Here is a 23869-nt window from a genome sequence, read left to right on the forward strand (position 1 = left end):
TTGATTACACCCTGGACACTATCTACTGGTGCTGTTATATGGTATAGAAGAGAATAAAACCAACAATATAGTCTTCATGTTATATTAAGCTCCCAAGAGCAGCTATAATTTTCAGATGAGCTCTAGGCAAGGGGCTAGCAACCCAAAAGTTCCAGAAGAATGGGCTGGCACCCTTGGTTCCACAGTTAGTACCTAAAATCCTGTATTCCAAGACAATGTGGGAAAGAGTGAAACCTACTCTTGAAATAAAGTCCTGGAATGTCAGCCATCTAACCACCAAGAAACAAGTCTAGTAGTCTAGTGGGTTTGGGAGTCAGAAAGAACCCATCCTCTCACTCACTCCTGTATGATCTGGGCAAGTCACTTAACCTCTCTGAGCCTCTGTTTCTTCATGAAAAGATAAGGCTTGAACAAGACAACAGATAGGAAGCATTCACCACACTACCTGGCACTTGGTAGGCAGTCTCTGAATGGATGTTCATCCTTTCTTCTTTTTTTTTTAATTTATTTTATTTATTTATTTTTGGCTGTGTTGGGTCTTTGTTGCTGTTCGCGGGCTTTCTCTAGCTGCGGCGCACGGGGGCTACTCTTTGTTGAGGTGCGCGGGCTTCTCATTGCAGTGGCTTCTCTTGTTGCAGAGCACGGGCTCTAGGCGCACGGGCTTCAGTAGTTGTGGCTCGCGGGCTCTAGAGCGCAGGCTCAGTAGTTGTGGCGCACAGGCTTCGTTGCCCATTCTCTTTTTTTCTTAACTCCAGTCATTCCACACTAAAACTTCTTTCAACAGAGAGTTCCTCAAAATCAAGTGACCTTTGTTGTTTCTCTTTAGCCTGTAGCAATTCAATCTCTCTAATCCATTTTATCCAAAAGCATAAATTTAAATTAGAAACCTCCAATATGCGTTCAACTGTAATACAAAAGTCTTTAAAGGAGCAACTTATCCTCATTCAGGGCTCTGTGGCAACACAGGAAAAGCCAGGTCCAGAAGTATTTATACCCCTGCTCCCATCTCTAAATGCTTTTGTCCCTACACTGACAGCTCTGGAGATTAACACTGCCATCCTGAGCACTAATCCTTTTTAACAGCATCAAACTGACTTGAGAGTATTTCTCATCATAATACAGGAACAATTTTGTGCAGGACAAACACCATGCAAAAAATGCAATCAGTCACCCTGCACTGAATACCTAAATAAGGAAAGTGATTCAGTATAAGACTCAGTGTCTGCCTTTTACCAAATGTGAGGTTACCTCCGTATTTCAGCAAATATGCCATTTCCCCATTAATTTCAGTGACAGATGCATTAGTAAATTAAGTTCCTCTTATGCCTGTTTTCCCACCTTGCCTTCATTGTGAATTTTCTTGGTATGTCTAGTAATCCCTTTAGTCCACATCAATCTGCCAGGAAACAGAATCTGAGCTAAAATACACTAGCTTGCTATAATGCAGCAAGGTGAAGTTTGCTGAATTTTCAACCTAAAAACTACGCTCTTGGGACTTCCCTGGTGGTTGCAGTGGTTAAGAATCCGCCTGCTAATGCAGGGGACACAGGTTCGATCCCTGGTCCGGGAGAATCTCACATGCCGCGGAGCAACTAAGCCCGTGCGCCACAACTACTGAGCCTGCGCTCTAGAGCCCGCGAGCCACAACTACTGAGCCCGTGTGCCACAACTACTGAAGCCCGCGTGCCTAGAGCCCATGCTCTGCAACAAGAGAAGCCACCGCAATGAGAAATGAGAAGCCCACGCACCGCAACGAAGAGTAGCCCCCGCTCTCCACAACTAGAGAAAGCCTGCGCACAGCAATGAAGACCCAATGCAGCCCAAAAATTAATTAATTAATTAAAAAAAAAAACTACACCTTTTCCTTTGGCCCTCTGTTATTGTGCCAAACATAGAAATAAAACTAGTCTCTTTGAATTAATCTTTACTGGCTAATCTCAAATAATTTCATTTTACCAGGAAAATTTTGCCTTTTCTTAAAATGTGATTTTAAAAGAGCCAGAGCTGGGCTTCCCTGGAGGCACAGTGGTTAAGAATCCACCTGCCAATGCAGGGGACAGGGGTTCAAGCCCTGGTCTGGGAAGATCCCACATGCCTCGGAGCAACTAAGCCCACGTGCCATGACTACTGAGCCTGCGCTCTAGAGCCCGTGAGCCACAACTACTGAGCCCAAGTGCTGCAACCACTGAAGCCTGTGTGCCTAGAGTCTATGCTCCGCAACAAGAGAAGCCACCGCAATGAGAAGCCCACGCACCGCAATGAAGAGTAGCCCCCACTCCCCACAACTAGAGAGAGCCGGCACACAGCAATGAAGACCCAACACAGCCAAAAATAAATAAATAAATAAATAAATAAATTTTTTAAATTAATTAATTAATTTTAAAAAGAGCCAGTGCTGGGACTTTCCTGGTGGTCCAGTGGTAAAGAATCCGCCTTCCAATGCAGGGGACATGGGTTCGATCCCTGGTTAGGGAACTAAGATCCCACACACCAGGGGGACAACTAAAGCCCACATACCACAACTACTGAGCTTGCGTGCCTCAACTAGAGCCCACGTGCTGCAAACTACTGGCTCGTGTGCCACAACTAGAGAAAAGAAAACCCACAGGCCACAACTAGAGAGAAGCCTACACACCACAACAAAGAGCCGAAGCACCGCAACGAAAAAAGGCACGCGGGTGCCTCATAGAAGATCCCGCGTGCCACAACTAAGACCTGACGTAGCCTAAAATAAATAATAAATAAATCTTTTAAAATAAATAAATAAAATAAAAGAGCCAGTGCTTGCTTTCTTTTTTTTTTCTTTTATTATTTTTTTATTGCCTTATATCTGAGGTTTACAACAGTGCTTGGCACTCAGCAAAAATGTAGAAATACTTGAATGAATAATTAATAACAAGTAAAGGATGGATAAGCAATTCTTCAAAGAAACTCAACTGGCCAATAGAGTTACAGAAAATATTCAACCTCATTAGTAATCATGGAAATGTAACCAAAACCAGCCAAGGTTTTTCATCCCCACCCACCCCGCTCAATGCTACTACCTAGTGTTGGTGAGGGTTCAGCAAAGGCACTCAAGCAATCACTAAAAGACTATAAAAAACAGCATATTCTTTGACCCCGCAATTTCACTCCCAGAAAAAAAACCTGGATCTGTGAACGTTTTCATCAATAAGGATAATTAACAATAACAAAACAGTACAAATACCTCAAAATATAAATTGGTGAAACAATGGTAGTACACAGAATGTAACATTAAGATGGAAAAATGCTCATTAAACATTAACACATTAACACAGATCATTAACAAATAGGTAACAACAGAATCTCATTTTCATTTCTTTTTTTTTTTAAATTTATTTATTTATTTATTTATTTTATTTTTGGCTGTGTTGGGTCTTCGTTTCTGTGCGAGGGCTTTCTCTAGTTGCGGCAAGCAGGGGCCGCTCTTCATCGCGGTGCATGGGCCTCTCACTATCGCGGCCTCTCTTGTTGCGGAGCACAGGCTCCAGACACGCAGGCTCAGTAGTTGTGGCTCACGGGCCCAGTTGCTCCGCGGCATGTGGGATCTTCCCAGACCAGGGCTCGAACCCGTGTCCCCTGCACTGGCAGGCAGATTCCCAACCACTGCGCCGCCAGGGAAGCCCTCATTTTCATTTCTTAAAGTCTGAATATATAAAAGTATGAAAATGTTTGCAGTAGTTATTACCACCACTAAGTGTTAAGATGGACACTCTGAAATCTTGGTGTTCTCCTGTATTTCCCCAGTTTTTCCTTACAATAAACATGCGTTACTTTTGTAGTCAGAAAAAAGGGGAGGGGAAGGTTTGGGAGTAAATTTGACAAATCAGTTTTGAAGTACTGAGTCCCTAGCGAAGTATTCTCCCCCAAGACTGCCACCCTTAAACCTTAGTAACTCTGCTACTAATTCAAATCACTATAGCAGTGGTGCTTTTTGGGCACCCAAACTTTAAATGAAGCTAGAGGTGGAGCAGTATTAAATTCAGCACTTCTAACTGCTGAAGTAACCACTCTGCTCGATCCCAGCTCTACAACTTACTAGCTCTGTGCTGTTTCCTTATCTGTTGAAAGTGATAAGAGTACCCTGCTCATAGGAACGTTGAGGTTTAAATGAATTAATGTTTCATTTATAATAGAACCCAACATATGTAAAGCCTTACTTGTAAGAGCCAGTGCTTTTTTTTTTTTTTAATTTATTTATTTATTTATTTTTGGCCGTGTTGGGTCTTCGTTGCTGCACGTGGGCTTCCTCTAGTTGCGGCGAGCGCGGGCTACTCTTCATTGAGGTGCACAGGCTTCTCACTGCAGTGGTTTCTCTTGTTGCAGAGCACGGGCTCTAGGCACACAGGCTTCAGTGGTTGCAGCACTTGGGCTCAGTAGTTGTGGCTTGCAGGCTCTAGAGCACAGGCTCAGTAGTCATGGCACACGGACTTAGTTGCTCCGCGGCATGTGGGATCTTCCCGGACCAGGGCTCGAACTCATGTCCCCTGCATTGGCAGGTGGATTCTTAACCACTGCGCCACCAGGGAAGTCCCCAGTGCTTTCTTAAATAGGGTTTTACTGCATCTTGGAAGGAAAAAGTTTTACTTCTGATTTTATCATGTTATGAAATAATGTAAGAAAATCTGCAAAAAAAAAAGGAAGAGGTCAGCCAGCAGGTGCCCCTACGACTGAAAGGCTGAGGGTGGGCTGCCGTCAGTCTCTGCAGGCCGGGTCAGGCCTCCTGAGAGTCTAAGGTGGTCCACTGTGTATAAGCATTGGTGGTCCTGCACAGGGCCCCATGCTGAACACCATGAGTTAGAAGCTGGGGGACAGAGGGCTTAGAGATGCTTGAGGGACATCCTTAACCTATGTGAAATGTTGGAGGTTGAGGTGAAAAATATGGCTTTGATATCTTCATGGAAGACTGCATTATTTCGGGACTTCCCTGGTGGTCCAGTGGTTAAGAATCCGCCTTCCCATGCAGGGGATGTGGATTCGATTCCTGGTCGGGGAACTAAGATCCCACAAGCCTTGGGGCAACTAAGCCCACGCACTGCAAGTACTGAGCCCACGCGCCACAACTAGAGAGAAGCCCATGCGCCACAACGAAAAATCCTGCATGCCGCAATGAAGATCCCACGTGCTGCAACTAAGACCAGACGCAGCCAAATAAATAAATACACAAATAAATATTTTAAAAAGACTGCGTTATTTCAATCCTGAATCTGGTTCAGTTCCCTTATTGACTTATTACTATATTTAAAAATGTTTGTTTAATTAAAAAAAAAAAAGGGGGGCTTCCCTGGTGGCGCAGTGGTTGAGAATCTGCCTGCCAATGCAGGGGACACGGGTTCGAGCCCTGGTCTGGGAAGATCCCACATGCCGCGGAGCAACTAAGCCCGTGAGCCACAATTACTGAGCCTGCGTGTCTGGAGCCTGTGCTCCGCAACAAGAGAGGCTGCGACAGTGAGAGGCCCGCGCACCGCGATGAAGAGTGAGAGTGGCCCCCGCTTGCCACAACTGGAGAAAGCCCTCACACAGAAACGAAGACCCAACACAGCCATAAATAAATAAATAAAATTAAAAAAAAAAAAAAAGAAATTGCAAATTGTATTAAAAAAAAAATTAGCTAAAAGAGAAAAAAAAAAAAGGAAAAGGTCAACCAAAATCTCATCATCCTACAGCTGTTTTCATGTTTTAAACATTTAAAAGTGGACTTCCCTTGTGGCGCAGTGGTTAAGAATCTGCCTGCCAATGCAGGGGACACAGATTCGAGCCCTGGTCTGGGAAGATCCCACATGCCGCAGAGCAACTAAGCCCACGTGCCACAACTACTGAGCCTGCGCTCTAGAGCCCACGAGCCACAACTACTGAAGCCTGCGCGCCTAGAGCTCGTGCTCCGCAACAAGAGAAGCCACTGCAATGAGAAGCCCACGCACTGCAATGAAGAGTAGCCCCCGCTCGTTGCAACTACAGAAAGCCCGCGCGCAGCAACAAAGACCCAACGTGGCCAAAAATAAATAAATATATTTTTTAAAAAATAATAATTTAAAAGTTAAAGTCAACAGAAAAATACTAATAAATATATACTTTTCTAAGTTTATGTCCCCACAACCACCACACACACACACACACACACACACACACACACACACACACAGACACATGTTGGGGGAAGGGAAGAAGAAAGAGGGACTATTCAAGTATACATTGTTTTAGTTCAGAGACTTGTTTCCTCTCTGGCAACCTTCCATGACTAGTAGCAGTAGTATCCCCCTTCAAGGCAAGAGCACAGCAGAGCTCTTTCAGGCATCCACTCATGCAGTCAGTCAAGCATTCACAAGTATTTGCTGAGGGCCTACTCTACGCTAAGCAGTACAGTAGCTGTTGAGGAGACAATTTAGAGAGATAAAGACCCATTCTGAGCAGGTTACAGTCATTTAAACATGGAGACATGTATAAATGGATCAGCATCATATAATTTGATAAGTGCTAAGACAGATCTATGAACAGAGGACTACGGGATTCAAACTCTCTAAGAGAATTAAAAACAAATCTTTTCTTTTTTTTTGGCAAATACATGAAATTTCCATTTTATTACAGTTTTATACCACATGAGTTCAAATGCATTTCTCTACAACTACTCCAACAGAGCTCCTCTGGAATTACTTCAGTCATCCTTAACATGTGACTTTACCAGACTTTGAATGTAAAATAAACATATAAAATTTCAAATTAGTAACTTTTAATTATGAATGGGATTAAGAAATAAAGCCATCAGATGATGGCTGGGGCTATTAATGTCCAACAAGACACTTTGTTGAAATGTTTCTTCTGATACCCCAGGTATGAATGAGAACCTTCAAAAAACAAGGGCAGACCAAAGTACAATAAAGAAGCCTCTGCAGCTTAAGCCTCCTATAGTCCTAAACCTCTGACAGAAGCTAGGCAATGCATCTTTCTTGCAAATTAAGTGGGTTTCCAGTATTTCCATGTACTTGAGCTTTCAGAGACAGACACTCAGCATATCATTAGGATATACCATCTTGGCCCTGGTTGTATTAATTATGCCTGAAGAGTTTAATACCCATCCAAGTCCAAAGGTGGAAGGACACAGAAACGGGTATGGTAATCGGCAAGAGCAGACTGTAAAAGCACAGGCTGGTTGTGCTAGTGCAGCCCTGTGGGAAGTTTTCTTCCACAGAGGACGAGTATAACAGTCCTGCTAAAGAGACCAACGGAATAAGGGCAATCAACGTAGGAAGAGAGAGAAACATTCTTTTCCTCCACTTATTACCCGTCACTCTGACTTTTTAAAAGGTGGATGGTATTTAGAAAATTTAGTTGTGTGTGTTGTTTTTAAGTATGATCTAATGCTGCTCCGTTTCTTCTTGCTTCTTATTTTGATGTGTCATCCTAGCTGCCTGTGGTATCATATTAGGAATCCCATCAATAATTGGATAGGCTATTCCTAACTCTTCGTTAATCAATTCATTTGTCGATGCTTCGTATCTGAGCAGCTTCTTGGAGAGCGGGCACACCAGGAACTCCAGCAGCGCTGGGTCGAAGGCGCAGGGAGGTTTCCTCGTCCTCTCGCTCTTGTCTGTGGACGGCCGCGACACCAACATGTGCAGACACCTCTGGGCGACCGCGGACGGCTGTGCACGTGTCCCCCACAGCGCTGAGGCGGGCCGGTCGCACGCTCCGCTCAGCATGTTCTGGCCAACAACAAATCTTTTTAAAAGAGTGCCTTGAAGGATGAATAGAAATTTGCCAGGAAGAGACAAGAATTCTCGTTAGAGAAAACAAAATGTGTAAAGGCAGAGTCATGAAAGAACAGGGCTTACTGGGGGATACAGTGTAGCCAGTGTGTCCAGTGTATATGACAGAGAATGACGGGAGATGAGCTGACACGGAGGCTGAGCCACACAGGAAAGGCCCATGATCCTATACACATGAAGGACTCAACAGAGATTTTTTTTTTTCTGGCTGTGTTGGGTCTTCGTTTCTGCACGTGGGCTTTCTCTAGTTGCAACGAGCAGGGGCTACTCTTCGTTGCGGTACAGGGTCTTCTCATTGCGGTGGTATCCCTTTGTTGCGGAGCACAGGCTCTAGGTGCGTAGGCTTCAGTAGTTGCGGCACGTGGGCTCAGTAGTTGTGGCACACGGGCTTAGATGCTCCGCAGCATGTGGGATCTTCCCAGACCAGGGCTCAAACCCATGTCCCCTGCACTGGCAGGCAGATTCTTAACCGCTGTGCCACCATGCAAGTCCCTTAACAGAGATTTTTAAGAGAAGGTATGAAATACATTTAGTCCTCCTCTCCCAGCTAAAAATGACTCTGCCAGCAGTGGGGAAGCCAGACCAGAAGGAAAAAATCTAGCAGCAGGGAGGGAAGTTCCTAGCACTGTGCCTGGCATAAATAAATATCTCTAATAATATCTAATAAATATGTATGAATGAATAATGAACAACATAACTCTAAAGAACATTAACATTTAGAGGGCAGAGGAGGAAAAACCAAGGAACTTTTAAGATTCACTTTTAGAAGTACTAGTGACCACTGAGCATCAAAGAAATGTGAATGAAAAAACAAGAGTTGTCAAATATCCCCTACACACAGACATACAAAAAATACCTACAGGCTCAGACGGTTTTTATGCCATATTCTATTAAGCCTTCATGCTCCAGGTAATTCTGATGTTGTAGAAAGAGCAGTATAACAGAGGACAAATACATCATAACCAAAGAGGGCTTATCCCAGGAATGAAAAGACAGTTTAACCTACGGACATCTACCAACACAATTTTCTATATTACCAGATACTAAAGGAGAAAACGTATATAACCTTCTCAACAGATGCTGAAAATGCACTGAATAAAATTCAATACCCATTATGATTTTGTTTAAAAATGAGCAAACTAGGGACCTTCCCTGGTGGCGCAGTGGTTAAGAATCCGCCTGCCAATGCAGGGGACACGGGTTCAATCCCTAGTCCGGGAAGATCCCACATACTGTGAAACAACTGGGCCCATGCGCCACAACTACTGAGCCTGTGCTCTAGAGCCTACGAACCACAACTACTGAGCCCACGTGCCACAACTACTGAAGCCCGCGGGCCTAGAGCCCGTGCTCCACAACAAGAGAAGCCGCCGCAACGAGAAGCCCGCGCATCTCAAGGAAGAGTTGCCTCGGCCGCAACCAGAGAATAGCCCGCACGCAGCAAGGAAAACCCAATGCAGCCAAAAATAAAAAAGAACAAATAATAATTTTTAAAAGAATGCTGAGTCCAGATAACCATGAAGGAAGGCTTAACACCATCCTCCTGTGAAACCACATGGGACTGGTTCTGAAATTCGAGACTCTTCCACCTATTACACATCAAGCATTGTGCAAGAACCAAAAAGAATGAAAGCTAACTGCTATTAAAGGATTAACATCACAATGGGAACTGAATAGCAGGAAACCAAAAATAGGGCTGACCAAGTGAAGCTTCCCATAAGAGTCCAAAGCTTCAAGCAATACTGAAGGGCTGGAGCTAATTGAGCTATTAAACATGAAAAGCTCCTCAGTGTTAATAACTTCCTACCAGGGGAAGTGAAGTCCTAGGGTTTATCAGCACTCCACCAGCCAAGTGTGAAGGCCCCAGACCAGAAATAGCTGTTCTCCAATACCTGAGGAACAAAAAATGTTCTATTCTTTTCAAAGTGCTATTTCTATCTCCCTTGGCTCATGGTTCCCTTCATAAGTAGAGAGCATTGATCACATATTACAGTAAAGGCAATTCAATCCATTCATTTTTTAGAGCAAGACTTTGCCCCTCCCAGTTCACATAGGCCAAAGAGTGTGGTCCAGCAAGAAACAGCAAAGGTAGCAACCATTTGTGAAGCATTTTAACATGCACCAGAGAAGGAACTGTACAGACGTCATACTCAACAGCCTTGGCACACTGAGTATTATTAACCACATAAAGAAATCAAAGCATACAGAGCCTAAGCAAACGGCCCAAGGTCACTCAACTAATAAATGGCATAGCTGAGGTTTTGAGGTTTGAATTCAAAACTTTTCAAATTCCACAGTCTTTCCACTCACTAAGTGGCCTTGAGAAATACAGGATACACATCATGCATCTCATCAGCAGATATGTTATCTGACATATATATTATGACATATATACCAAGTCGTGTCTTTGTCTATGCACAAAATTACTCTGGAAGGATATACAAGAAACTGGTAACGTTGGTTGTCTCAGAGAACTAGGTGGCTGAGAGACATGGCAAGAAGGAGAATATTTACCAAATTCTCCTCTGTACCTTTTTAAGTTTAAATCATGTGACTATATTATCTACCCCCAAAATAAAATGTATCAATTTTATATAGTCTTTAACTAAAATATATATATAATAAGGATATCTGAACATAATGTTTTAGAAAGTACTTTAGGGAATTCCCTGGCGGTCCAGTGGTTAGGACTCAGTGCTTTCACTGCTGGGGCCCAGGTTCAATCCCTGGTCGGGGAACTAAGATCCCACAAGCCACGTGGCGGGGGTGGGGGGGTACTTTAAACTATGCCACCAAATGATGAGTTTGTTGATAGTCTATAGTCTTCCTATCAAGGCCAAAGATAATGAGTTAGGGAGCTCTACAAAGGGGTAAAGGATTAAAGTTGCTTTTAGGAGCTTTAGCACTAAACGGGATGCTCCAAGGCACTGCAGAAATTGTGCTGCACTCGCTTTCCTGCTGGAGGTTTTTTGCCAACAGCATGTTTACTAAACATAAGCTGGCATCTCTATTCTCAGGCTTAAATACCACTCTCCAGACAAAGGTTATCAAAGAGGATGAAGAACTCCCAGAGACAATGGAGGAAATAATTCAACAAGAAAATAAGGAAGTAAACATTTCTAAATTGTCACAGGAGAAAATTCATGTCAAGAGGTTGAGGGGCAGAAGAATATAACACAGAATAGAAACATAGAAAAAAACAGAAATCTGGAGAATAAACAGGAAGCTCCTCACCATCAGCAAGTGCAAAGTCATCCAGCTTCCCAGAAGGAGCCGGGGCTGGGGGGAGTGGCGGGGGGAGGGTGCATAATTGGTCACTCCCTATAAGGAAGAACCCAAAGGCAGCTTGCCAACTGCTACCCATTCCAGCTGGTCAATAAGGGGGTGAACCACACAACCAGAAGAGCCCTGGAAAGTCTTTCTAGGGAAAAAAAATCTAAAGGATTTGGAGAACCTAGGGGTGGGGGAGGCCTTTAGTAACAATTTTTCTCTCTTCTTCCAATTGATGGCTGAGACTTCAGAAAGAAAGGAGGAATGTTTATGACTGTCAATAAATTGGAGTTGACCTTCCAGATCCTGCTGGAACATTCTTCTCCTTCCCTTCCTCCCAACCTTGGCTTACTCCTATTTGCCCTTTAGATGTCAGTCTAAATCCCACTTCTTCATCCGGAAGTTTTTACTGTCTTCCACCCAGGCACACAGTGTTATAAAAGCTTATGTTATTGTCTACCTGCTCCCATTAGCCTATAAGTTTAGGGAGGTGCAAGGGTCAAGTCTTCCATGCTCACAAACGCATACTCAGCACCAAGCACAGCACATGGCGCCATTCTGATGAGTAAATATATGAATGATGATGGGTTCTCAGCCTGCTAAAAGAGTGTTGTTGACAGGGAGTAGGAAGAACATGTTTGTCTGAATACTTGCCAATCTGATTATGAGAGCTTAAAATTGAAAATAAAGAGAGAAAAATTCCCGGATAAAACTGGGAAAGAACATCAGGAACAACATAAGAAAAGCAATGGGAGAGGTAACTATTAAGCCACAAAAGACAATATCTGAAAAGTAAGTTGCCAATATCTTAACTGAAGACATCCCTGGTGGTCCAGTGGTTAGGTCTCTGCACTTCCATTGCAGGGGGCACAGACGGGTTCAATCCCTTGTTGGGGAACTAAGATCCTGCAAGCCACACAGCGCAGCCAAAAAATAAATAAATAAGATAAAATAAAAAGGACTGAAGGAAAGAGGAAAAGCAAAGGAATAAAGGAAGTTCATTATTTTTTTAAAAAAGACATCTATAATAGAGATATCCAAAATCAGTTAAAGTTTATGAATTTTATGAAATAAATAAGACATGGTCCCTATCCATGAAAATCTGAGTTTAATGAATTTGTGAATGCAGTATGCCAATGATGGGCAAATCTCATTCAAATCTTAAAGGGGGAAGTGGGATGGCAGTGTGTCTCAAAATGATATTCCCAGTAGAAATCCATAAACCACACTAAAGAATTTCTGAATGAGGATAAAAGAGAGTAATGGACATGATACAGCTGCTGGAGTACCCTTCAGCCTGCTCAATAATGGAGAATATAGATTAGTTTCTTGGTTCAGATCCCCAAATTGGCCTGGTAATGATGATGTTAGAGATAGGAAACTTCAGGCACCTCATCATTAGCTGGATATCAAATTTATTTTAAAACGGGGTAGGGATTGAAAATCTGATAAAATCTTGCTGACAGTTTCATTCTAAAAGGATGAGGGGGGACTTCCCTGGTGGTCCAGTGGTAAAGAATCCACCTTACAATGAGGGGGACGCGGGTTCGATCCCTGGTCAGGGAACTAAGATCCCACATGCCGCAGGGCAACTAAAGCCCGCACACCACAAATACTGAGCTCGCGCGCCTCAACTAGAGAGCCCACATGCCGCAAACTACAGAGCCCACGTGCCCTGGAGCTTGCACACCACAACTAGAGAAGAGAAAACCTGCACGCCACAACTAGAGAGAAGCCCACGCACCGTAACGAAAAACCCTGCATGCCTCATCGAAGATCCTGCATGCCCCAACTAAGACCTGATGCAGTAAAAAATAAATTAAATAAGTAAATAAATAAATAAATAATAAATCTAAAAAAAATAAAAGGATGGGGGAACTACTATACTGGGCTTAATCCAGACCAAGAAGATAAACTAGTTGAAAAACTGAAAGGGTCTCAAAGAGAAAGTAACCATGTAATCTTTGAAAGTGTGATAACCAAGGAGCTTCTGGGTTGGTGAACACACAGAGATTTGGGGAGAGTGGCACACCTGGGCCTGGAGAGGACATGGAAGTTCTGCACCCCTTCCCACATACCTTGCCCTATGCATCTCTTCCATCTGGCTGTTCCTCAGTTTTTGTAATATATATAAATGTCAAATCACTGTGCTGTACCCCTGAAAATAATATAATATTGTGTGTCAATTATACTTCAATAAAAAAGGAAAAAGAAAAAAAAAGAGAAAAAAAGGTTGATAGCCAACAGCTGAGTGCTGTCAGAAGGATGCAGTAAAGAGAGCAAGTCCTAGATGCGGCACCAGTAATCCTGTATTAAAGACCTAGTTCTGCCACAGCTATGTGCCCTCAAGTCAGTCAAAACTTTTCACGCCATAATTTCCTCATCCAAAAAAGGGTAATACCTGCCTACTTCACAGGATCCAATAACTGGCTATCTGGGAAGGCATTATGTAAACCCTTACTACACATCAGTAAATAACATCAGACCGTTAACAAAATTAGCTATTAACAACAGAAAATATTTATTGGGTATTGAGCTCTAACCACCAGTCAGATACCTAGTTTTACAGGGATTGTCAAGTCCTCTCAGTGGCCCTAGGAGGTGGATACTCTCATTATCCCCATATTACAGTTGAGAAAACTAAGATTTCCAACTGTTACGTAACATGCCCAAGGCCCCCAAACAAAATAACTGGTGGAACCTGACTCAGAATCCAGGTTTTCTGACTCTAGACAGCTCACAGTTTTATCCATTGTGCTTTATATTGCTATCAAAATGTAGATTTCACAAAAAGTAAATCTCATAATCTAAAACTCTAAAGAGAAGACAGTTGGTATTTTTTTAAAGAAATCCTCAAAAGCGAGATTCTGACAATAAATTGTGCAATTAATTATGAATTATACCAATTCAAATTTATTTATTTTTTCTTTTTCGGGGGTGGGAGCAATCTGGCTTACACTTAAATTGGATATGATATAACCTATTGCTTTTTTTTAAATTGGGGTATAGTTGTTTTACAATGTTGTGCCAGTTTCTACTGTACACCGAAGTGGAGTAGAGTTCCCTGTGTTATAGAGCAGGTTCTTATTAGTTATCTATTTTATACATATTAGTGTACATATGTCAATCCCAATCTCCCAGTTCATCCCACCCCCCTCCCGCCAATTCAAATTTAAAATGAGAACAAGCTAAAGAAACCAGTAGTATGGTTGCACAGCATTCTCCAAGGAGTACAGATGTTAAAAGCACTCCCACAAACACACACATGTACAAAGGAAGAGGGCACAGTAAAAAAAAATAATAGAGTGGTGGTTCTGACCTAAAGGAAAAGTGCTGGGAAAGTCACAGGCCAGAGTGAGCCAAGGCCCGTAAACTAAAGATAACAAAAAGAGCTTTGTGAGAACTGTCTAGATCAACTCCTACTTCTTTCATTTCTCTATCAAAAAGTACAACCTTCAACCTGAAGAGGGGAAGAACAAGCCTTGTGGAAAGCAAGAGCTGACGCTCAAAATAATAGAGCCCCTAATTATTCCAAATCAGTTCAAGCCTCCAGACCTACAAAACCTGACAATCCTGGGAACTCCATGGGAGCCTGATGAACATCTGCTATAGAACTTAAAAGACAAGAAAGGTGTCAAAGCCTCAGGATGAGCAAACATAGTCCTAACTTCAAGAGGGGGCATCTACTGAGGGCTACAAAAGTTCCCAGTCCCTGACAATTTTGACATCAATTCTTGGCAAACTGCACAACTGATCTTTCTTTCACATACATATACACCTAGCCCTGGCCAATAGATTCTTTTTTTAAAAAGGTGGGTTTTGAAGGAATTCCCTGGCGGTCCAGTGGTTAGGGCTCAACACTTTCACTGCCGGGGCCCAGGTTCAATCCCTGGTCGGGGAACTAAGGTCCCATAAGCTGACTGGTGCGGCCAAAAAAAAAAACCCGAAAACAAACAAACAAAAAAAAGTGGGCTTTGAGCTTTTAGGAAGGGGAATACTGATCACCAGAAGTGATTTACTGAAAACAAGTCTTTCAAGAAAGAATACACTAGACTGAAAAGTAAAGGAATGTACTATACAGCAGTGCTACTCAAAGTGAAGTCTTACTTCAGCAGTCTTACTTTACAGTAGCAGTGGCATCAACCTAGGAAGTCAGAAATGCAGACCACAGGCCCCATCACAAACCTGTTTAATCAGAATCTGCATGTTAACAAGACCCCAGATGATTCTTGTGCATGATAAAGTCTGAAAATCACTGAAACACAGAACAGACCTACTTTCAGCAAGGCATTTGATGAGCATTTCATGGTATCTTTGTGGACAATAAGATTTCCTTCTATTAATTTATGTATATTTGCCAGTCAAAATGTCAAGCAGTTGACTACTTACCTCATTTAATTCTCATAATAACCCTACAAAGCAGGCATTATTATCTGTAATTTGCAGATATTCACAGTAGCAAAGATTAAACAGCACTATCTGCCAGGCACTGTTCCAAGGATTTCACATATATTAAGTTATTTAATCCTCATAACAATTCTTTATGGTAGGTACTAATATTACGTACATTTTATATATGATGAAACTAAGGCACAAAGAGATTAAGCTACTTACTCATAATCACACAGAAATTTATGGTACAGTTCTCTTAACCACTCCTTTCTATGGCCAAGTGTGCTGCCACAGTGGGGCAGATGATACCCTGCGGGAAACAATAAACAAACATACCCAAAGAATATTAAAAAAAAAAAAAAAAGATTTTAAAGGAATTCCCTGAAAGGAGGGAGACAAATAGACTAATATTTATTGAGAGCCTACAGTATGCTTGCCAGGCCATGAGTCAAGCACTTGGCATCCATGTTTTATTCAATCTTTCCAACAGCAGGTATTAAGCCATTTTATATATGAGGAAATGGAGGCCGACACAAGTTAAGGACCTTGCCAACTCACACTACTCATGATGATACAACCAAGATTCCACAACCAAGTCTGACTCTAAAGCTCACATTCTTTCCCTTGATTTGCTCTGCATCCATCCCTGGCCTGGTCCCATTGCTATAAATGACTTAGATAAGGGCACTGGGTCACGATGACAATGTAAGAGGAGAGATAAACTAAGAGAACAAATATATTGTAAAAGAGAACACAGATCTAAAAGATCAAAACAGGACAGAACAATGGGCTAGAATGGTACTCAAAGGTGAGGCTTTGGAGTCAGACAGACATGGGTTTGAATACCAGGTTCTACCACTTATTGCTTAGAATGCAAGCAAGTTACTTCTTTGAGCCTTAATTTCTACACCTTTAAAATGGGAGTAATACCCCCACAGAATTGGTGTAAGAGGGGAGAAAACGTAATATTTGTAAAGTTTTTGGCTCATAAAGCTCAACAAATGGTAATGAACATTAAATCTAACAAAATGATATTTAAGGATAAGTGCAAGAAAATCAATTTTAGAAGCACCAGATGAAATTTAACAGAAGCCCCTAAGAAAAGACTTAGGAATCTTAGCTGACTTGAATCTATGAGTCAACAGTTTACTAAAACTGCCAAAAATTATTTTGAATTTGGAGCACATTACAGAAGCATGGTGCCCAAAACAAGGGGCCTATCAGACTTCATTTGTAATACTGTCTTCAGTTCTGATGCTAAACTCTAAGAAGGTCACTGGCAAATCAGAATCAGCCCAGGAAAAGATGAGAATGGTGAGATGCTTTGAAAACACAGTAGCTAGTTCCTTCTTTCCTGGTTCTATATTCCCTCCCACTCCACACAATGAAGCTACCTCTCACCTGCTTCCGTTCCCTAATAACTAACACACCACCCCCCATACTTCCTCCCCTCCATCTTCATCTCCCTCTTTCCCTCCCTCCCCCTCTCCTCTCCCTCTCCACACATCAAGCTCAATTTTGCCAGTGTCAAATGGATCTGACAGGAGTGACTTGAGGACTTCTAGTCCAACACTTTAGGATTCAGCACGTCAGACCAGAGGCTAATCTGGCCCTGGCCTGCAGATTAGACATGCTGTTGCTAATCGACCCCAAATTTAACTGGCCCTCCTGTTTTCTTCCTGAGGCCAAGCCCAACTTATGCCTCAGGTGACCGAATCCTGAGTGTCACACATTCAGGAAACTGGGACCATGACCTAGAGCTTCATTACTGCCTCAAAGGCATACAGCTGGCTGGGAGATTGCAATTAGGCAACGTCAGTCATTTCAGACCTCAGCCATCTCAAACTCACTGCATCAATACTTCCAAATCCAAGGAGGCCTCTCAGATAAACTAAAGGACAAACCTATTCATGCTCATAACATAGTACAAGTAGATCAGCTTACTGTACCTCAGAGGCCATTTGCAAACCTACAAAGAATGAAGCCTGAAAAAGCTGCCTACAATCTGGCTGTCCTCACTGCAGTGCCCCATTTTCAACTCTAAACAGAACTGGGCTCAGCTCCCAGGCAGGACTCAGACAGTAAAATCTGGTAACTCCTAGGTCCAGATTCTAAGGGCAACTGACATTGGAGTAACACGAGCTTTCCTATGGACTGGCCTTGTCAAAGCTGGCAGGTTTTCTTGGCCGAGTCAGAACAGCCTGTGTCTTCTTTCATTCAATACTCCCTTGGAAGCCAAGCATCTCTCTAGGGAATGCCATCTGCAGTGGACATCAAGTGTCTCAATGCCTTGTTTTGCAGACATCCTGGTTCCATTTCTATTTCTCAAGTAGATAAGGACTCTGCTCTGTCTTTGTTTTTATTTATTTATTTATTTATTTATTTATTTTATTTTTGGTTGCGTTGGGTCTTCGTTGCTGCGCACAGGCTTTCTCTAGTTGCAGTGAGCAGGGGCTACTCTTCATTGCGGTGCACGGGCTTCTCATAGAGGCAGCTTCTCTTGTTGCGGAGCATGGGCTCTAGGCGCGCAGGCTTCAGTAGTTGTGGCGCGTGGGCTCAGTAGTTGTGGCTCGCAGGCTCTAGAATGCAGGCTCAGTAGTTGTGGCGCACGGGCTTCGCTGCTCCACGGCATGTGGGATTTTCCCGGACCAGGGCTCACACCCGTGTCTCCTGCATTGGCAGGCGGATTCTTAACCACTGTGCCACCAGGGAAGCCCTCTGCTCTTTCTTTGGATCAGAGAAATCATGGTAAATGCTATCTTTGAGAACCTTGCCTTACTGTTCCTCTCCCTTGGAACAGCACAGTTCTAGTACAGAATCAGATGATTCCTGCAGGTTTCATCCAGTTCAGACTAGCTCTAATACCTAGAGTTCCAGAGCCAATTTGCAAATCCAGGCCTTCCCTTTCTGAAGTGAGCCTAAGTGTCTAAACTCACTTCTAGATGGTTTCCCGACAAGCAAAACAGCACCCTAGTTATTCTCTGGACTACTAGTTCTCAAACTTGAACGTGCATTTGGAGACTTGTTAAAATGCATATTGTTGGACCTCACCTCTAGAGTTTCTGATTCAGTAGGTCTGGGATGCACTTGAATATGTGCACTTTTAACAAGCTCCCAGGGCATGCCCATGTTGCTGGTCTGGAGACTACACATTGAGAACCACTGCTCTAGATCAACAATATTTCAAGTCATTCCCAGAACTATACTGGGAATGGGGGGGCGGGGGGAGATGAGGACACTATACATATATGGGTTCGTTTGCATCATAACACTCAGTGCTTTGTCCTACACAGAAAACTCCTTTTTCTCCTACAGAGTAAACCTCAACTGGATCTCACAGGTGAAATAAATATTCAGGAGTTCAAACAGATGACAATTCACATTCTAACAAATCATTAACAAAGATACATCCTGTAACCAATAAATGGTACTTATGTAAGAGATTCTAGGCTCAAGATCAGCAGCCAAAGGAGAAGTGGAAGTAACACCTATCCTCTTTCCTTTGACTCACCAGCCGCATTATTCACTAAATGAACTAAAACCCGTAAAGCACTTTGAATAGTGCTTAGCCATTATTTTTTTACTGTGGTAAAATATACAAAATACTTGTAATTTTTACCATTCATAAGTATACAATTCAGTGGCATTAAATGCATTCACAAAGTTGGGTAACCATCACCACTATCTATACCCAAAACTCTTCCATCACCCTCAACAAAAACTGTGTACCCATCAAACAATAACTCCTCCTTTCCATCTCCTCCCAGCCCCTGGTATTCTACTCTCTGTCTCCATGAATTTGGCTATCTAGGTACCTCATACAAGTGGAATCATACATTTGTCTTCTGTGTCTGGCTTACTTCAGTAATCATAATGTTTTCGAGGCCCATCCATATTGTATCATATATCAAAATTTCATTCCTTTTTAAAGCTGAATAATATTCCATTGTATGTATATACTACATTTTGCTTAGCTATTCATCTATCATTGGACACTCGGGTTGCTATGACATGCATGTACATGTATCTATTGGAGTGCCTGCTTTTAATTCTTTTGTAACTTTGTTTTTTGTTTTTTTGGCCGTGCCAAATGGCATGCAGGATCTTAGCTCCCCGACCAGGGATCGAACCTGTGCCCCCTACAGCGGAAGTGTGGAGTCCTAACCACTGGACCTCCAGGGAATTCCCTGCTTTTAATTCTTTTGGATATATACCTACGAACGAAATTGCTGCATCATATGGTAGTTCTATGTTTAATCTTTTGAGAAACCATCAGACTGTTTTCCACTGTGGCTGTACCATTTTACATTCCCACCAGCAATGCCAACATTTGTTATTTTCTTTCTTTCTCTCTCTCTCTCTTTTTTTTAATTATAGCCATCCTAGTTAGTGCTTAGCCACTATTATTACCACAAGTTTGACGTGGGCTTTTACAATTACTTGTAGCACTGCAAGGACAGCATGACAACAATTAGAGGTTCTGACTAGTTTCCATGTTCAAATGGTCTTAGCAATTTCATTCAAAACACAAGTTTCTAGTTGCTTCTAATTTTCTCACAAAATCACCTCCAAAGCTAACATTTCCCTAGCTTGATATCAACTACGAAAGAAAATGATGCTTTGGGTGCTTAAAGGAAAAAAAAAAAAAAGATGGATGGTTTTCAATTTTTTAAAAATGTTTCTGTTAACTTAATTCCATAACAATGCTGAGTTTTTCCTATAAACAAAATGGTGTACCAGCATTCAGTACGAGAAACGTCAGATGGTTTCTCTAAAACATTCAGAATCCTAATCTAAAAAGATTTATTTTTGAAAACAAAAGTATGCTGGAAAATTCTGTATATTTTAATCTTGCTAGCTATATCCCTGACCTAGCCAGAAATACCATTTTCTCTTCACTTCTGGAGTTTCCTGGGACAGAAGAGCTAAAGTCAATGAGACAAATGGCCATTCCCAAATAAATCTGTTTTCTTTTCCTCATGTTCATGTTCAAGGTTTCAGATCTCTCTCTTAGTAACTCTTTTTCTTCCTTTACAAATCTAAGAAAGAGAAAATTTGTAAGTATAGAAAGTAAAAACAAGGAGAAAAAAATCCTTTTTTTGGGAAAAATTTTCATCCTCAACTTTTATACTTGGCGAGAGTTAAGAAGGGAAATCTAGTAGTAGCTTAAGTACAGACAAAAACATGGGCAAACTGAAGGTGTCATGGACAAAACAATTTAAAAAGCTGTAGTCTAATCCTAATTACCGGTAGGCAAATATACCATATATACTTCCCCATTATGCTGATAATAACATCTGAAAGATTAAACTCTACCTATAGAAAACTAAAGACTGGTTTTATAAAGGCAAAGAGCAGACCTACAACATTCTGAGAGGTACAGCCAGAGACCTATATGAAACTTCAAGTTCACTGACCCCATTAAAGCATATAATTTTTCATAAATGTTCAATAAGCAGCTAGGAACAATTTAGGCACATCTCTGTAGAGAAACTTGTGAATGGCTGAAACCAGGAACTTTTAACCCACAAACGCCAAGAAAGAGCTGTTTCTGGTGTATATGTATATAGGTGTGTCATACATAGAAACACGTGGTTAAGAGAGATGAAGTTTACTAGAGAGAGCACTACATTTAATCAGAAGAGTTTGAGTTCCAGTGTTGCCTCCTCGGTGGATTACTGAAAGCCTCTGAACATCATTCCTATGTCAGGAAGATAATCATCCTAAACAAAATAATACTTCATGGGTGTGTGAGGAATAAATAATTTCAATGTATACAGTTTCACTCATTCTTCAGCAACATATTTTGAACTCTCACAATGTACACTAAGGATGTATAAGATTGAGTCCCTGCCCTCACTGTAGATAAGAGGTCCTCCTCCTTGGTGGGTACCCCACAATTCAAGAACTTCCTACAGAGAACTGGAGGGCAATTCCTTAAGGACAGAGAGCCCTCAATCCATGCTGAACAAGAACATAGCACACAGCAACAGACAGTAAATGCCTTCTGAATGAACAAATTGTATTTCTGTTTATGATCTGTTAAACCTTCCTCTTAGTAGACATTAACATGAAAAGGAAAAGAGATTGATACATAATAATCACCTCACTCACTGGAGGAACAGAGACACTTGGTAGCAACACAGAAATATTTGGAAGGGAAAGCAAAAATTACAATTCCCATTATCATCCTTCCATGGCAGGACTCAGTAGTGTTCTGCTTGTCATACAAAATCTCCCCATCTCTGAAAACCCCTGCAAGGCTGTGGAAATGTCTCATTTTATCTTCTGTGATGGTTATGCTGCAAAATAATTACGTTTTAGACTGGAGTTTTTCAGTATGTGAAGTCAATTGCAGAAACCAGTATTTGAGGACACAGAATTTGAATAGTTAATGTGTGAACCAAAGACTTACCTTGAATTAAAAAGTAAGAATTTGTAACTCTGTCCCTAAGAACTACAAAATTCTTCAGTTATAAACTAGGGTTTTTCAATCTTGGCACTACTGACATTTTGGGCCAGTTAACGTTTGGTTGTGGTAGGCTGTATGCCCACCATTATAAGATGTTTGGCAGCATTATTGGCCTCTACCCACTAGATCCCAGTAGCACCCCCCAACTGTGACAATCAAATGTATCTCTAGTCATTGACAAATGTTGGGTGGGGGTGTGTTTTAAAATCACCCTGGTTGAAAACCACTGAGATAAACAGTGGAATGAGAATTTTTTTCACAAAGGCTGTTCAAATAAGATATGGAAGAGGATATAAACTGTCACTCTTTGCACTCTAAATATGAGTCATTTTTAGATCATCAGATGACCATTTGAAGTTTTATCTGAAAAAAAAAAGATGATAATCAGTGCACCTAAAGAAGAAATCTATAACCTAGAAGAATAAATAAACAAATGAACCAATGGATAGTTCATTAAGTGTTAACAGCATAAAATGAGCACAGGTAGGGACTTCCCTGGTGGCCCAGGGGTTAAGAATCCGCCTGCCAATGCAGGGGACACGGGTTTCAGCCCTGGTCCGGGAAGATCCCACATGCCGCGGAGCAACTAAGCCGGTGTGCCACAACTACTGAGCCTGTGCTCTAGAGCCCGCGAGCCACAACTACTGAGCCTGTGTGACACAACTACTGAAGCCCACGCGCCTAGAGCCCGTGCTCCGCAACAAGAGAAGCCACTGCAATGAGAAGCCTGTGTACCACAACGAGGACCCAACACAGCCAAAAATAAATAAATAAAATAAATTTAAAACAAACAAAAAAATGAGCACAGGTAGCCTCACTACCACCTTCTAGATACAGTATTCATGCATGGCAACTGTCAGAAGTCTTAGACTACCTAGAAATCTTCTATTTCACTGCTACAAAGTAGGATTCTTAATTTTTCCTCCTGTTCTTATCTGAAAAAAATTGTCTCCTGTAGCATAGAGGGCAAGAATACTACTATCGCAGATATCTACTGAGCATTTTGTAACCATAAGGGATTTTACTTAAATTCAGCAGGTCTCCTGAAAGCTCCTTAAGGAAAGAAGACAAAACAGACTCAAAAATATTAATTAAAATGCCTGGAGCCACAAAGCAAGCCGGGGATTCCTGAAGTTTACCTAAGACTTATTGCCATCACCTCCCCAAAGGCCCAGATTTCACTTGTAAATAGCTCTGTTTAGAAAAAGGCCCGATTTGCATTAATCTTAAATACTGTGATCTCACCAGTTAATAGTATAATACTAAACCTGTATAGAGCATGCAGCACTTTCTACAAAAAGTTATTCGTTTTAATTATAAAAGAAACATATGGTCATTGTAGAGAATATAAAAAACCTATTTTTAAAAAGACTGATTTTAATAATGATGTCTATCGTGTAATAATGAGGTATAGAAAAGCAAATGCAAAGGTAAAGATTAGCCAGTTGTTCAAGCAATGAAAAAGTAATTAATGGATTAATGTCCCCAAACACTTCAGTACTAAAGTCATGGATGGCTCTCTTTAGAATCTACCCATCAATTCTGAGAATAAATTCTGGTTTCATAATAATTCTATTAGGCTAGTCAGATCTGTGCCACCCATGCTGGATAAAAAGACAAGAAGTGTGCGTGTGTGTTTTGAATGGATTTGGTATTCCAGAGAAAACCAGTACATATAACAGAAACTGTCTTTCCCAGAGAAAAAATGGAATACTTTCCTCAGAAGCAGAAACTAAAGAAAAAGTCACCTCTAATCCACCGTTTTGGTTTCACCATTTTATAGTCTAGACCTAAGAGATAACCAATCCTTAATAAACAAACAACTCTTCCCATGCGCTCTGAAGCTTCCCAGCCTCCCACTCCCAGCCCGCAACCCCAGGCCATCTCAGTTAGGTTCTAATGAGCCTTTTCAAAATCATATATGAAAGTGCTCATTCCAGTAAGTACAGGC

The 23869-nt window shown here is 41.7% G+C and overlaps 3 protein-coding genes across 4 annotated transcripts in view; all 3 read right to left on the reverse strand.

Annotated features, from left to right (window-relative positions):
• PTPN9 (protein tyrosine phosphatase non-receptor type 9) overlaps positions 1-23869 on the reverse strand; it is a 79727-nt gene that overhangs the window by 48324 nt on the left and 7534 nt on the right. The window contains exon 1 of one of the 2 annotated variants that reach the window (XM_068556052.1): positions 15669-15722. The exons of the other annotated variant lie outside the window; for it this stretch is intronic. The gene's annotated coding sequence lies outside the window, so the exon portion shown is untranslated. Of the gene's footprint in view, positions 1-15668; positions 15723-23869 lie in introns of those variants that run through there. 2 annotated transcript variants of the gene reach the window in all.
• LOC137760142 (phosphatidylinositol N-acetylglucosaminyltransferase subunit Y-like) lies at positions 7065-7280 on the reverse strand. Its single transcript, XM_068537160.1, has one exon. The coding sequence runs from the start codon at positions 7278-7280 to the stop codon at positions 7065-7067; it is 216 nt and encodes a 71-aa protein (XP_068393261.1).
• LOC137760147 (protein preY, mitochondrial-like) lies at positions 7361-7718 on the reverse strand. Its single transcript, XM_068537174.1, has one exon. The coding sequence runs from the start codon at positions 7716-7718 to the stop codon at positions 7374-7376; it is 345 nt and encodes a 114-aa protein (XP_068393275.1). The 3' UTR covers positions 7361-7373.

The sequence above is a fragment of the Eschrichtius robustus genome, chromosome 1, assembly GCF_028021215.1.
Source record: "Eschrichtius robustus isolate mEscRob2 chromosome 1, mEscRob2.pri, whole genome shotgun sequence".
Taxonomy (NCBI): domain Eukaryota; kingdom Metazoa; phylum Chordata; class Mammalia; order Artiodactyla; family Eschrichtiidae; genus Eschrichtius; species Eschrichtius robustus.

Coding starts and splice junctions, on each gene's coding strand:
- LOC137760142 (XM_068537160.1), bottom strand. CDS start 7,280: ATGTTTCTCTCTCTTCCTACGTTGATTGCCCTTATTCCGTTGGTCTCT.
- LOC137760147 (XM_068537174.1), bottom strand. CDS start 7,718: ATGCTGAGCGGAGCGTGCGACCGGCCCGCCTCAGCGCTGTGGGGGACA.